This window comes from Diuraphis noxia, unplaced genomic scaffold, assembly GCF_037042655.1.
Source record: "Diuraphis noxia isolate RWA-SAM2 unplaced genomic scaffold, SU_Dnox_SAM2 contig0004, whole genome shotgun sequence".
Taxonomy (NCBI): Eukaryota; Metazoa; Arthropoda; class Insecta; order Hemiptera; family Aphididae; genus Diuraphis; species Diuraphis noxia.
Genome location: NW_028301714.1, coordinates 66770003 through 66785186, shown reverse-complemented (window position 1 = coordinate 66785186; position 15184 = coordinate 66770003). Strand labels below are relative to the sequence as shown.

The window sequence follows — 15184 nt, the reverse complement described above, 5'->3', positions numbered from 1 at the left end:
GCTCATAAATGGCAGTTAACAATGTCATACCATGGTTATTATCTATATGTTCTGTGATAATGATGATATTTTGAGTGTCGTTAAATTAATAATGATAAAAGATAATATACATGTGTACACTGTACAACACTGACTGTATGAAGCATAATATTATGAAGCATTTATGCTATGCTGTAATTATAAATTTTTGCCTGTTATGTGTTAATGTTGTATACTTGTATGAGCAATGCTCTGAGGTTGTTAATTTTTTTACGTCCGTTCACTTCATAATATAAGTGTTATATATTTATGTCTCATAATTTGTTTTTACTCTAATTTAAATTTTAGATTAGACGAACGTTTTATTATAAATAATTTTAATATGGATTGCGACGGTGAAACCCCATCCAGTAGCGATGCTATTGAAGATAAACCTGAATACGAGGCTTTTAAATCTCCTGTCTGTCTCATAGTGTTGGGTATGGCCGGCTCAGGGAAAACTACATTTGTTTCAAAACTCAATACTTACCTTCGACAATTCAAAAGGGCCCCGTATTTGATAAATCTCGACCCAGCTTGTAAAAATATGCCATACACACCAAATATAGGTATTTTCCGTTATACAATTTTATTCTATAAAATATATATGAGGTATGTACTTAATATATTTTTATTACTGATAGATATTAGAGATTCTGTGAAATACAAACAAGTGATGAAGAATTACGGTTTGGGTCCTAATGGTGCAATTGTAACCGCTTTAAATTTATATACCACCAAATTTCATCAGTTGATGGACCTTCTAGGAAAATTAAATGTTGAAAACAGTCATGATATAGCTGTTATAGACACACCTGGACAAATTGAAGTTTTTACATGGTCAGCATCAGGTCAAATACTTACTGAAAGTCTTGCATCAACATTCCCAACAGTTGTAGTTTATGTTATGGATCTAGAAAGAAGTACTAGTCCAATAACATTTATGTCAAACATGTTATATGCCTGTTCTGTATTATACAAAACAAAACTTCCATTTATTGTAGTTTTAAACAAGGTTTGTTTAAATAATACTTTATTATTTCTTTTATTTTTATTTAATTTAACAATTACTTCCATTTATTATGGGCTCAGATTTTAAAACAAAGAATTAAAAAAAATTCACATAATTGTTTTTAAAAAATCAAAAATTAGGCATATTTTTAAAAAAAAAAATTAACATGAATTAGTTGTAAAACTGAATAAAAAAATTGACAAATTAATTTAAATTAAAAAAAGAATTCACTTCTATGTATTTGGCAAGATTTCCATTAGTGAAACTGACTATTGTCTGACAGAATATTTTTATACATATATAGAAAACAATGCATTATAACCATTTAGTCTATACTGCGTATTCCGAATTTTCTGAATAATTAAATTACTTTTATATTACTATAGCCAAAAAAACATAATATACAAGCAGAATAAATAAAAAGAAGCAGAAATAAAATGGTTTATTTGGAATAAGAATGACGTGAAACGAATTTATGTATAAAAGTTAGATTTCTATCTCATATATGAAAAAAAAACATTTGCTTTAAAATCTGAGCTCTAGTTATAACTATAGACTTCTCAGTTCTTTCCCGTATGAAACAGTTTTTGCTATGTTAACCAATTATAAGATGGAGACAACGCAAACACGGTATGAATGTATTATATATAAATTCTTATACTTATTTGATTATTTAGAGTGATATTGTTGACCCAACTTATGCAATTGAATGGATGCATGATTTTGAAGTATTTTGTGATGCTGTAGAAAATGAATCATCGTATATGTCAAATTTGACTCGTACTATGGCATTAACTTTAGATGAATTTTATAATGAACTAAAATGTATTCCAGTATCTTCGTTGACAGGCCATAATTTTGATGAATTTATTAAGATGGTTGATGCAGCAGCTGATGAGTTTCAAAAGTAATATTTAATTTTATTTTATTTAATACTAAAATATTAATAGTTCCGACAATATTAAGGGAATATCGTGTCGAATGGAATAAACTACGTAAAGAAAAATTACAAACTGAAATTTCTCAATTAAATAAAAAATTAGATGATTTAGCAGTTAGTAGTGGCGAAGGCGAACTTGTACCTTTATTCACCTCACTGAGTGCTGGTCGTGAGATTTCTGATATCTATCTAGCACCAAATGCCGATGAAATGTCAGGAGACAGTGAAGGAGAAGAAGTGCCTGGTTTTAATGTTAATGGTTTGTATTTATTTAATTATGTTATTTACTAATGATATAATTTTGGTTGAACCAAACATTTTTTTAAATATATTACATTTAATAATTTTCAGATTGAACATGTTAAAAAGTTCCTTTTGAAAAACAACTAATATATAAATGCAATTTCAACATCTGAATGATAAAATATTATTTGTATGTGAATATATTATAAAAATATTTTTTGTAAATTTAAGTTTATTTATAAAGACAAATCAAAATCATGTGTTTATAAATAAAAGTAATAAATTACATTATTAATATTAAAAAAAATTTTATTTACGTTAGTAACTCATTTAAGTGTCTTACATTTTATTGTTAACACTGAAATCAATTTAGGTGGTGGTTAAATGCTTTTGAAAAGAAAAAAAAATCATAAAACTCATTCCCTTTTTTTGAACGTATGAATCTATAATGTATAAGTAATGATGTAATGTTATACATTATACTGGGGGACAGGGCCGGATTAAGATTTTTTGCGCCCCGGGGCAAACCTACCTAAAATTAAGAACTACTTTTTAATAATACATAAACATAACATTGTTTTACTATAATTTGGCTATTATTATATAATATTAGAAATATATTAAAATTATATGAAAACAATCTTTTTAATATTACTATATACCTAAACAATGTAAATACATTTATTAAAATAACAATTTTGTAAACATGATTTAATATTTATTTAATTATTAATTATTATTATGGCGCGGACTCTGTGACTGTAGTTATTATTTGTAATTCAGATATCGGTAAATTCGTGAAAACGCGTATGTGAGTTTGCGCGCCGTGTACACTGTCGTAATCGCTAATAGTTTTTTCACTCTAAATGGTACCCACAATATTTCAAAACTTTGCGCCTTTAAAATCTTGCGCCCGGGGGCAGATGCCCCCTCTGCCCCTCTTTAATCCGGCCCTGCTGGGGGACGAGGTGACCGAGCGGTCTTACATGTCGGCTGTGGCTCAGCCGGACCGGGTTCGATCCTCGACCATCGGGCGACATTTTTCTCCGGGCAAGTGCCCCAATAGAAATTCTGCCAAATAGGCGTCCGGGCCTACTTCCAGACATAGTTATACGAAGAAAAAAATTGTACTGGTTTATTTATTGTAATTATTAAAATGAGATTTCAACATGAATAAACTATACTAAATCTCAACAATTAGCATGAAAATGAACATTACAAAATTGACTGACTAAAAACAAAATAAATAAAACAAGCGAAGCTCACTCTATTGGATTTTTAAACCTGTCTGTAGTATAAAGGATATGTTTAATTATGATTATATTTTTGGCTATAATAGCATTAATAAGAAAATTAGATCTGTGGGGGATAGAAATGAACACTTGAGAATCCTATTGAAAAACACAATATGCCTATGATAGGGATCTTAAATAATAGTTAGTATTATTAATTATTACCTAAGACTTTCAGAATTTTAAATTTATTTAATTTATTTTTAATATTCTAAATTCACAACTTATTTTAATAACGAAAAAGGTAACATATTGCATTAATTTAAATAAAATATAGGGAAATTACTGCAAAACTTATTTGGTTACAGTAATTTGTGTAATATTACAACTCAAAACCGACTGATTCTAGGTTAGTTAAGTTAGTCCTAGTTTGAATAATTTGGTATGAAATATATCTAATACATAGACACCTATGCTATATTATACTATTATAATTAAAAATATCATAACATTCATATATAAGTTTATTTAACAATCAAATTTTAGTGAAAATATACCAATTACCATTTGCATATAATTATTATACAATGATTAATTATCTGTGTAAATTCTGATCATATCCTGCATTGATGCTGGTAATTTAGTAACTGGACATCTAGAATATACTCCCACAAGATGTTTATGTAAGCACTTGTAACAGTATACAAACCTAAGCACAAAATTTAAAAAGTAAAATAAAAATCATGAAAAAATAATTGTACAATCAATTTAACATTTTTTAATATACAAATAAATATTAGCAATTATTATAAATGTATGACTATATTACAGAGCAGCAGTTCTTAAACTGGCATACAGAAGGAAACATAGTGGTACACATGTATTGATAGTACGGAAAATTAATACATTTATATTTCATAAAACTACTTTATACCTAATAAATATACTGAAAATGTGCTTAAATTATTATTTATATACACTCTTATTGTTTAAAAAGTGGGCAGTACCATTCTAATAATTTGATGTACATTAGATATAGTGTAGGTCACTTAAATGGATTTGAAACCTTTGAATTCATTAAAGTCAGTCAATCACTAGTTTCACAAATATTTTTAAACTACAACAAAATATCTAAAATTGTTATTCTTAGTTTAAATATCTAATTTCATCAAAACTTGAACTTAAAAAATATCTTTTAAAGAAATCTACGTTGATGTATTTTTTTTGATTTTTTGGTTACAGTATGAACAAAATTAGTAAACTATGAACTAAATCGTTCAGAAACTAAATTTTCAACTACAAAATAATTATCGAATTTTGATGACAGATAAAATATTGTCAACATTTTTTATCTCTAGTTATAGAAAAAAAAAAGAAACATTCTTACACAAATCAATAGTTCAAAAATAGTTAACATATGTTTTAAATATTATGATGTATGGAAAATGCTAAAATAAATATTTGGTAAAAATTTCAAGCAAGTTTTGGTATTGGGTTTTGAATAATGACAAAATAAGAAAATAATTAATTTACAGGTGAAAATTCAACGTTTCCTTTAAGGTAAAAAAAAATCAGGAATACAGTAATAAATCTTAAAATCTTAGATAGATAAAGAGTATTTTATATCAAGTTCCAACTCAGAATAATTATTCGTTATTTTTGTGATGTTTTGCAAATGTTGCAAAAATTTGAAATACTGACACTTCTTTTTAATTTATAAAGCATATAAGTTTAAAATGTGTGTTAAAGAAGCACAATAAGCAAATATGATGATTTTTGTACAATTTAACTATGAATTATACGAGGAAGGAGACAAACTAGTGATAGGACCAAATGTGATATATTATTTTAGGTTAATAAATCTTTGTAACATATGATAAACTTTGAATTACATTTCAAAGATTTTTTAGCAAGTAAAAAATTACTAATCAACAATAATTGAAGAAAATCTAAAATCCTAACCAATACATAGCTAACCTTGAAAACTGTTATTTTTTTTTTACAATTATCAACACATTTTTTGCTTCAATCATTTGAGAATCCCTGCTAGAGTATATAACATGGATACTAAACAAATTGATACAGCATCAACAAATATTGGGAAATTGAGATTATAAAGAAGTGTCTTTAACCATAATAATTTATAACTTTAATGTTAGATACCAAGTTGCACAACCAAGCAATAACTATATATTGTGGCCACTAACTTTAATTTTGAGAGCCGCAAAATTATGAAGCTATTTCGAAGTGGGCTACATTATTAAGATAGGTAAGTATGTTTATAAAATGTAAACACATTTTTAATTTTATAATAAAGGATTATTCATTTTGTACACTAGGCAGAAAATTATTGTTCAGGTAGGTGCACAATATGAAATGGGATTTTACTTTTGAAAAGTGCTTTTTATATTATATGAATTAATTTTACTCTAAGCTTGGTGTCAAGAGCCACACAAGACTCACTCTCGAGCCTCGTTGTGCCTTCCCTGCTATATTGGTTATCAAACCATTAACTAGATTATCAAATCTATAGAAATTAAGAATAGTTTTTTTCATTCCGTTATGTTGACTCTGAATTGTATAAACAATGAAGGATTCTAAGATGCAGTATCAATAAGTTTATTACCAATTGACTACCAGAATTAATAAATTATAATTCATAATAATATAATAATATTTTTAATGTACCTACACTATAGATTGTACCCATAATACTATAATAAAATGTATTTAAATAAATAAAATTATAATAGCATACCCTGATACAGTAAGCGCGGTTGGCATTTTTCTTTCATTTTCACATATAGGACACTTATTAGTGTTTCTGACTGATTTATATGTATCATTTTCCTGTGGTTTTTGATTTAATATAATTTTTATTAATTCAATACAAAGTAAAGCCATGATATAAACATCATGATATGATTATAATCTTATAACAGTCAGATCTTTTGAGGTTTAGTAGGTACATGACATATATATATATGCCATAAGTCGGTATAATTTTAATGATAATATGGGTAGGTAAGTAACATATTGTGTAGAACTCAATCTGATCAATTATACAATATTACCCATAATACCATGTTGCTTATATCATGAGTATAGCAATAAACAAGATCATAAGACATACCTTAGGAGGATTAGGTATTGGGTAGGCAATAAATTTTGATTGTAAATTTTCAGAGTGCCACCAATTTAAAAACTGAATAAAAAAGGCACCTAACTCCAAGGAGTGAGATAATCCATACAATAAATAATTTTTAATAGATTCCTTAATACTGAAAATCGGTAAATTCATTATTGAATTATATATAATAATATACAAAATACAAGAAAATAAAATAAAATTTAGTTTAATATATACTCTGTCTCATATTTTTGGTAGTAGCAACAATGATGCAGCCTGTAGTTAATGTGTGTCAAATGTTACACTGCCGAGAGCGTCACTTTGTTATGCCAACAACTGAACAACCACCAAACTTGTTTATTACTAATGTAAAAACAAAAATGGTAAATAATTTTTTCAGCTGCAAGTGATCATAAGAATCAAAATATAATAAAAATCATTTAATTAAAAGGTCGAGTCTGACAAACAGACAAAAATCAGATTACTCTAATATGAGACAGAGTATAGAAATAAATTTATATTTGTCGTAACTATAAAAATATTAAATACCCATTTGATTTACCTTAGTTGAGAAAGTGACTCATTATTTGAAGATTCAATATTGTTATAAGTTAATACCACTCCAACAATAGTTAATAAAGGAGAGTGTGATTGACTGGATCCATTGATATATTTTATATAGTATATTAAACGTAATGTTTCCCAACATGTATGAACAATTTTATTTAATGTTATAAATACTTTCTATAAAATAAAAATACATTAATTAGTATAAAATGTAAATAATTCAATATGCTTAAAGTATTAAGTGGACCTTTTTAAGGTTATTTAAAGGTTTTTTTTCAAAGTAGGTTAAAAATGCCATCCGCCCACGCAAGTGTTTAATAATGCAACTTTAAACTCAAGTTCAATTTAAAAATTAGAGTGGAGTGCCTTATTATAAAACTTGATGGTAAAAACATAATTTATACTTGTATGTAGGTTTTTTTTACAACAGTTCAACTTTTTAGCTAGTTTTGCGTATATCATGTCAGCATACATTTGTATGACAAAGACACCAAATGCTTTTTATCTATCTCTTAACATATCCAGGATTGTAATAAATACTAATATTTTTATAACTATGAAATTTCGTAAATAATGTATACTAAAAAGATAAAATATATTTTAGATTTTAACAAGATACATTATCATGTCATTCAATTACATAAATTAAATAATAATCTATATTCTATTCAAGTTAAGAATCAGACTTTGCGTTGACTAGTTTTTGTGTGTCAGACATTCAAGACTAATAAAATTAATTATATAAATACATAAAATTGTATTACATGTTTCAGTTGCAGTTTATACTTCATTTGTAATTGATCGATATACATATCACATTTGTTTCGTAGATAAGGTATACAAACCACTAAAGCTAAGCTCAAATAAAACTGATAATTGTCAGGTTTAGAATTGGTTATACTAGAAACTCTGGTTAAATCATAAAAATGTTCAGAAAATGTTCCTCCTAGAACACACAGTATTATAATTCATGATTAAAGAAGTAAGAGTATTAAAGAGTATTGTGTAACAAAAAATAGATTACCAGATAAATAATATTCTCTTACCATATTTCTTCAAATATTGATACTGACATACAGTATTAAGTGCTAGAAATACTTCATCAAAATATTTATTTAGGAATTCCAATTGTCCAGGATTTTTATGAGTAATATACTATATAAAAATTAAAGTAAAATGTGATCACATAATTATTTAAGATATCAATAGAACTCACAATAAAACATTTTTTTAATGCTGGATAAATTATTGATGAAAGATTTTCTTGTGCAATCACTTCAAAAATTGATGGACGATTTATAATAGTTTTTGTATGATGAGCTGCTTTCTCAGCCATTACGAATCTATTTTAAATCATCAATAAATCATTATAACATTCAATTTTTAAAGTACCTATTCTTTAAAATATTCTTGTTTTACAAAATAATTAGAATTTAATTACCCAATTAATATCAGAAGCCTATATAGAAATTGAAGTATTATTTTTAAATGTTTAATAATCAATTTAACAATTTACTAATAGATAACAGTTAAGGTTTAAATCTATAAATCTTTTTTCAATTATTATAGATGCTGACCAACATTTGTTGACTTGAATCACCGAACAGGAATCGTATTATTTAAAAATTAATTTACTTAAATAAAATAATATTACAATTATGGCATAAAATGTTATTACATTTTGAAAATCACTTTACTGTTTATCACAATTCGCATTATTAATTATAATAAATAATAATATGCATAGTGCCTAGCACGATTTAAGATATACAGGTTGCCCATCGACCTATACCGAAACCGAAATGTTTAAAAGTATGAACTATGAAGATGAGATTGACTCGCAGCTGTGGAAAACGACGCTAGCGCCCTCTACCATAACAATTTAAATCTCGAACTAATTATCAGTTTATCACACTTAATATTTAATAATTTGAATTTATGGTATATGGCCATATTGGTCATGATGTTGGTTAGGTAATGGGGATAGAATATTGGAATTATTATAGATTCTATTCCACGATTTAAAATACATATAAATATACTTCAAGTAGTTTCAACTACTACTTAGTCGCAATCGCAAACTTTGTTATTTTGTATAAATCAAGCAAATAAAAGCAGTGCCGAACTAAAAAAAGTTGTCAAAATTAGTTCAATCATGATTAAAAAGGTAATAAGTAGCTAGTACCATTGATTATAGAATATAATTAAAATATAAAATAATAATAAAATAATCAATGCTAGTACCTAAATGTGAAAAGTGTATAAATTAATTAGTTCATAAATAAATATATTGGTTGTTTTATATAGCTTGATAATTATAATAAAATCTATATAACTTACATTATAATTTATAATATATTATTACTGTTATACTTGTACAGCTTGAAAGCAGACTTCAATAAAATCTTAAATGTTTGGAAAATAACATAAAATTTTAAAATTAAATTAGTAAAAAGAATAATTCTTCCGTAATCATTATAAAATGAAAAGTGAAAATAGAAAATTTTAAAATCTGCAGGCAACCGGCAGCGATACGGTAGTTAACTTTTCTCTCACATGGAGCGCTTACTGTAATTTCCAGCACCACAATGAACTCAATTTGGTTCTCACCTTATCATAAATTATGCCGATGGGCAACCTGTATATTATCTTAAATCGTGCCTCAACCTATAAGGGCCAGTTGTACCACAGATTATATAAAAAAATTAAATATATATAAATTATAAATAATAATAAATATAAAAATATAAATTTTATTAAAAAATATTTATTTTATCAAATTTTAATATAAATATAATTATAAAAAATAATAATAAAATTATATATTATATTATATAAGTTTTATATAATCTGTGATAATAAGTTCGGATCACTCATTATTAAGAATTTTGAGTTGGTAGCAATGCAATCCGAACGAGAACGACTATTATTTCACGATCCGAATGGTGGATTGTTTCGTTCACAGGTTTGAGGGTTTGACCCATTCAATTTGATCCGTTCGTTCGCGAACGACACATCCATAGACAAGTATACTAAATAAATAATGACTTCATTCAAAAAATCTTTTGTAAAACCATTTGCTCGTCCAAGTGAGTTATATACTGTAGAAGACTCTTATTGGAAAAAACTTACTGTAAGTAATTACCTATTAAATGTTTGAAAACTTTTCGTATTTTATTGATTATTACTTTTTTAGAGTCCTGTATTAGTAAAGGAATTTGGTCCTATAGACTATGTACATTTTTCAGGACGTGCACCCTATCATTTCGCAATTTCATGTTCAGCTCGAGTAAGTATTTCTTCCAAAAAATTTTCCAAGTTTACTTTTAAATATTAAAAATTATTTTTAGGTTCAAGTTTATAATCCTGTTACAAAAGTTGTGACTAAAAATCTCAATAAATTTAAAGAAGCTGCTTACGGTGCAACATTTCGTTCAGATGGCCATTTACTATGTGCTGGTGGCGAGGAATCTGTTGTGAGATTATTTGAAGTTAATACAAAGACTATGTTGAGACAGTTCAGAGGGCATAAAGCGTTAGTATAATTCATTTTTCTTACAATTTATTTTTACTTTTCAAAGTCCAATCTTGTTTGTTTAGTGCTGTTCACCGTACATATTTCACAAGAGATGGACATCATATTGCAAGCTTTTCAGATGACAAAACTGTTTCTTTATGGGATATAAGTAGTCAACAAATAAGTGGACATTATGAAGGATACCATAAGGTAATTATTTCAAGTTTTTAACATTTAGATTTAAAAAATTGAAACTCGTATATTATTTTTAATAATTATTATTGAATATTTGAATATTTTAAAATAAGTACTTTTGGGACAACTTATATCTAAAACATTCCTCAATTTTCTATGTAATACCACATAAGTAAAGTTTTAGAGTAACCTTGCCTTGCTACTCAAGGTGATATTAAATAACAAGTCTAGGGATGTTTTTTATTTAAGTAGTTCAAGTGAGCTAGTGATCCTAGCTTAGTCTGTAATATGTATTTATCAGAATTTAATGTTGTTTTTAATTCAAGACTTATCAAGATGATTTTACATAGCAAATTGTGGGATGTTTGAATCTAAATAATCTAAGCAAGTGAGTCACTTTTTCAGGTCTATATAATATACTATGTAATGCATAGTACTTTGACCAAAAAGTATCAATTATTTTAAAGTTATTATTCTAAAAACTATAATTTCTAATATCAAAATTATTTCAATAAACCTATTGTGCAAAAGAAAATGGGAAACCACTACCTAATATTCATTTTCATAATTAAATTATTTACATTCCTAGTTACCATCAATTATAGATTAATATTACGAGTTTTATTCCTTTAAAAACTTTTAAAGTAATAATAAAAAATGATTAGCTGCATTATGATGTAGGTGAATTATGTTTTGTAATGAAATTGTGTTAAAGTTTTTATGATCATGAAAAATCTTGTTAAATAAATATAAATTATATTTGTTATAATAGATATTTAACTCTAGTAAAAATAAAACTGTTAAGGCTTGTCATAATATTGTCACTAAAATGTAATTGTATTGTTATTTAGGACTATATCAGAGCAGGATGTGTTTCTCCAGTTTCTGAAAATATAGTTGTTTCTGGTGGTTATGACAAACAAATTAATATGTTCGATTCAAGAACTAAATCAGTAACTATGTCGGTTGACCACGAGTCACCTGTAGAAAGCTTAATATTTTTACCTTCTGGCAGTTTACTTATATCTGCCGGTAAATAAATATTTTTCTTTATAAAGAATATATTAATTATTTTATCTATAAAATTAGTTTAAAGTTAAGTTATAAATAAAGTTTTATTTATTTTAACATTTACTGTCAAATATGTTTTAGGGGGGACTGAGGTTCGTATATGGGATGTTTTAGCTGGTAAATTGTTGGCTAAACTCACTCAAAACCATAAGACTGTAACTGCGTTATGCTTAGCTAAACAAGGTACAGCTATTGTAACTGCCTCATTAGACAAGCATGTTAAGATTTACAATGTATCAACATTCCAACTGTCACATGATATTACGTATCCAAGTGCAGTACTTAGTATTGATATAAGCGTAAGTATCTAATCTTATTAAATAAAATATGAATTAAATTAAGCTTTTCTAAAAATGTTATCCAATTTTAGACTAAAAGTAATGTTATTATAACAAATGACATTTATTTGAATTTTTTTTTATTGAATTGTGCTGACAAATTCTTGTTATTATTTTGACATTACTTTTTTCAATTTATTTAGTAGTAGTTTTTTTAAACCTAAAATTTCCTTATATTTTCCATTAAGAAGTTTATCAATTGTGAAACATAAACTTTTATCTAATTTACAGTTTAAAACAAAGTAAATTCAATTTAGCATTTTTAGAAGAACATTATGATGTGCATAATGAGCAAAAGAGTGGGACACCTATAGTTGCTACTGGCAATGACATCATTTTGGGGAATACTGATATAAAGTGTTTTCATATTGATAATAAAATAAACTATACAATTTGACTAAACTAAATCATAATTTTATTAGATCATATTTCTTTAGTATATTATTATTAATATTAGTAATATTAATTTGATTCATAATTTATTGCTATGAAATTTATAATTTTTAGGTAAGTTAAACTAATTAATCTATATTTTTGAAATAATATTTCTATTAAGTCTATTAGTCTATTAATTATGTGTTATGAATTTATGATTATTAATTGGTTCCATAATTTTTATAAATGCATATAATTTATTATATATTTGTATAGCTCAACAATTCCTTTTTCTAAATACTAAAACTGATGTTTTTTATGAAGATCAATTTATGAACTTGATAATTAACTAGCAAAATGCTTTAATATTGTGTATGTATTTTAGAGAGATGACAAAACAATTGTAGCTGGAACTGTGGATGGAATTGTGAACATAACTAAACGTGACACATCTGTGAAACATAATAATGAAAATAAAAAGAGGCAAGCTAGAGCTGCAGCAATTGTTCAATCTGACGGTATTGATATAAGTGTTCCAATAATGCAACCTGATCAGATGAGCAAATTTGATACTGCTCTAAGGAAATTTAATTATAGCCAAGCATTAGATTTAGTCTTGGTTCATGCAGTTGCATTCAAAAAACCACATATAACAGTTTATGTATTTGATGAATTATGCAGGTAAATGTGTAAATTATTTTTCTTCTTATAAGAAGTATCAATTGGCTTGTATTTAAAATTCAATTAATCATATTGATTGAACATATTGCTTTTTGTTTATTTTTAAAGTCCTAAAATGTATATCATAAATTAATCTTTTACTGATTATCAATCAATAATTATTATTTTTTAATGTTTAGGAGAAATGGTTTAGTGCAAGCAATATCTGGTAGAACTTCAAAACAATTAGCGTTTTTATTGAATTTTATTGTTCGGTATATTGGAGTTAGAAAGTTATCCAAAACATTGACACATGTTGCTTCAACAGTTATTGGTGAGTGTAATATCATCGAATTTAATTTTAACATATCTATTACAGTAATGCAGAGGTAGCAAAGATTTCTATAATATTTATCTAACACAAAAAAAAAAAATATGTATCCATTTTAATTATTATTGTCATGTTACAGATTGTTATTGGGATTCATTTGACACATGTTCCCTCGAAGTTCGTGCGCTATTGACAAAATTGCATACTGTTGTTGAAAATGAAATATTACTGACTAAAAGATTGTTAGCAATTGATGGCTTAGTTAAAATGTTACTTATAAGTTCTGAAGTGTTACCTGATGTTACTCAGACTACTAAAATTGATAATAAAATTGTTGTTAAAAATTAACTGTCAGTGGTTTTTATTTGTATTTTAATTTTTAATTTATGAAATTTTTTTGACAATTATGGTTTTATGTTTTTTATGTTGATGAAACCAATAAATTAAATACAGCTAATTTACTCCAAACAAATTTACCTACCAACATATATAGCTTATAATTCTTATAATAATATGATTGCTTAACTATATAAAATACATTTATACTACTGAAAATAATAGTAAATTTTTGATTTGTGTATTAAATTTATGAACAGTTTTGAACATTATGTGTTGAGCTTTATTTTTAGACTATAAAACTATATCCAGAAACTTTTTCATCAAAATATATTTGATACATTTAAACGATACTTTGAAACATTTATTTTTTTAGTAGTAATTAGTGTGTCTTTATACATTCATACTACATAGATAATATTATAAAATACGATGATTACCCAATATGTAGGTATATCATACATATACATATTAATATTGTCTATTATATACAGGGTGTTACAGAAAACCCTGACAAAAAAAAAAGAAAAAATTATGCAATTTAAATTTATGTCAAAAATTTAAAATATATTAAGTAAATATATTCATGTTAGCAAATTCTAAAAAATTAATTACTTGATTTAAATAAATCTTTTTACCATCAAAATTATTCTTATCACCAGATTCACAAATATGATATTTTGAATTTATCCAAAACATTTTTAATTAAATTAAAATATTTATTTGAACTAGTTATCCCAAAAGTCAGTTCTATCTGTTACACCTTGTATATCTACAAACTATGCAACTTTGTATTTTGAATCATAATTGTTGAATAATACAAAAAATTACTTATCTTTATGAAAAACAAATAAAATACTTTCATAATATCATCTGATGAAATCTGATATTATAGATCAGTTAAGGTTTTTTTTTTTATGAATGTATCATATCAATTGTGTATAAATAAATTGTGAATATATCAATTGTTTTCTTCTATAAATTGATATTATTTAATTTAAACTGTTTATGATAAATATTATTGATATAATAATATAATATTTAGTATAAAAAATGATCATGACAATAAAATCACTGTTCATTATTTACTATTTTGTACATAACTCTAATTAAATATGTCTTCAATTTCAATATCTAAATACAAAGTGATTGTTTTATCTTTTACTATTAGGTTCATTATCTTAACAACTATACATATTCTTGAAAATAAGTCTATAAG

The 15184-nt window shown here is 25.6% G+C and overlaps 3 protein-coding genes across 4 annotated transcripts; 2 read left to right on the top strand and 1 right to left on the bottom strand.

Moving 5' to 3' along the window:
* The first annotated feature begins 90 nt into the window (after positions 1-90).
* On the top strand, positions 91-2520 carry LOC107171856 (GPN-loop GTPase 1). The gene is made up of 6 exons (XM_015522117.2): positions 91-236; positions 328-587; positions 663-1033; positions 1708-1937; positions 1997-2229; positions 2322-2520. The coding sequence occupies exons 1-6, from the start codon at positions 205-207 to the stop codon at positions 2324-2326; spliced, it is 1131 nt and encodes a 376-aa protein (XP_015377603.1). The 5' UTR covers positions 91-204; the 3' UTR covers positions 2327-2520.
* A 1431-nt stretch (positions 2521-3951) lies between these two features.
* Positions 3952-9612, bottom strand: Pex12 (peroxisomal biogenesis factor 12). 2 transcript variants are annotated; one of them, XM_089227698.1, is made up of 8 exons: positions 9483-9612; positions 8359-8485; positions 8189-8297; positions 7907-8088; positions 7138-7319; positions 6579-6726; positions 6204-6295; positions 3952-4154 (listed from the first exon to the last, which is right to left on the bottom strand). In XM_089227698.1, the coding sequence occupies exons 2-8, from the start codon at positions 8476-8478 to the stop codon at positions 4037-4039; spliced, it is 951 nt and encodes a 316-aa protein (XP_089083824.1). In that variant the 5' UTR covers positions 8479-8485; positions 9483-9612; the 3' UTR covers positions 3952-4036. The 2 variants fall into 2 exon arrangements, with proteins under 2 accessions (XP_089083824.1, XP_015377414.1); XM_015521928.2 differs by lacking the exon at positions 9483-9612 and adding an exon at positions 8584-8951.
* A 460-nt stretch (positions 9613-10072) lies between these two features.
* Positions 10073-14237, top strand: LOC107171795 (U3 small nucleolar RNA-associated protein 15 homolog). Its single transcript, XM_015522053.2, has 9 exons — positions 10073-10275; positions 10339-10431; positions 10493-10677; positions 10743-10869; positions 11706-11886; positions 12007-12224; positions 13024-13319; positions 13499-13632; positions 13769-14237. The coding sequence occupies exons 1-9, from the start codon at positions 10186-10188 to the stop codon at positions 13975-13977; spliced, it is 1533 nt and encodes a 510-aa protein (XP_015377539.1). The 5' UTR covers positions 10073-10185; the 3' UTR covers positions 13978-14237.
* The last annotated feature ends 947 nt before the right edge of the window (positions 14238-15184 follow it).

Coding starts and splice junctions, on each gene's coding strand:
- LOC107171856 (XM_015522117.2), top strand. CDS start 205: ATGTTGTATACTTGTATGAGCAATGCTCTGAG. Junction 237..327: donor TGTATGAGCAATGCTCTGAG/GTTGTTAATTTT, acceptor TTTAAATTTTAG/ATTAGACGAACGTTTTATTA. Junction 588..662: donor GCCATACACACCAAATATAG/GTATTTTCCGTT, acceptor TATTACTGATAG/ATATTAGAGATTCTGTGAAA.
- Pex12 (XM_089227698.1), bottom strand. CDS start 8,478: ATGGCTGAGAAAGCAGCTCATCATACAAAAACTATTATAAATCGTCCA. Junction 6,296..6,578: donor CAATACCTAATCCTCCTAAG/GTATGTCTTATG, acceptor CAAAAACCACAG/GAAAATGATACATATAAATC. Junction 4,155..6,203: donor ACCGCGCTTACTGTATCAGG/GTATGCTATTAT, acceptor TTTTGTGCTTAG/GTTTGTATACTGTTACAAGT.
- LOC107171795 (XM_015522053.2), top strand. CDS start 10,186: ATGACTTCATTCAAAAAATCTTTTGTAAAACCATTTGCTCGTCCAAGT. Junction 10,432..10,492: donor CAATTTCATGTTCAGCTCGA/GTAAGTATTTCT, acceptor AATTATTTTTAG/GTTCAAGTTTATAATCCTGT. Junction 12,225..13,023: donor TACTTAGTATTGATATAAGC/GTAAGTATCTAA, acceptor TATGTATTTTAG/AGAGATGACAAAACAATTGT.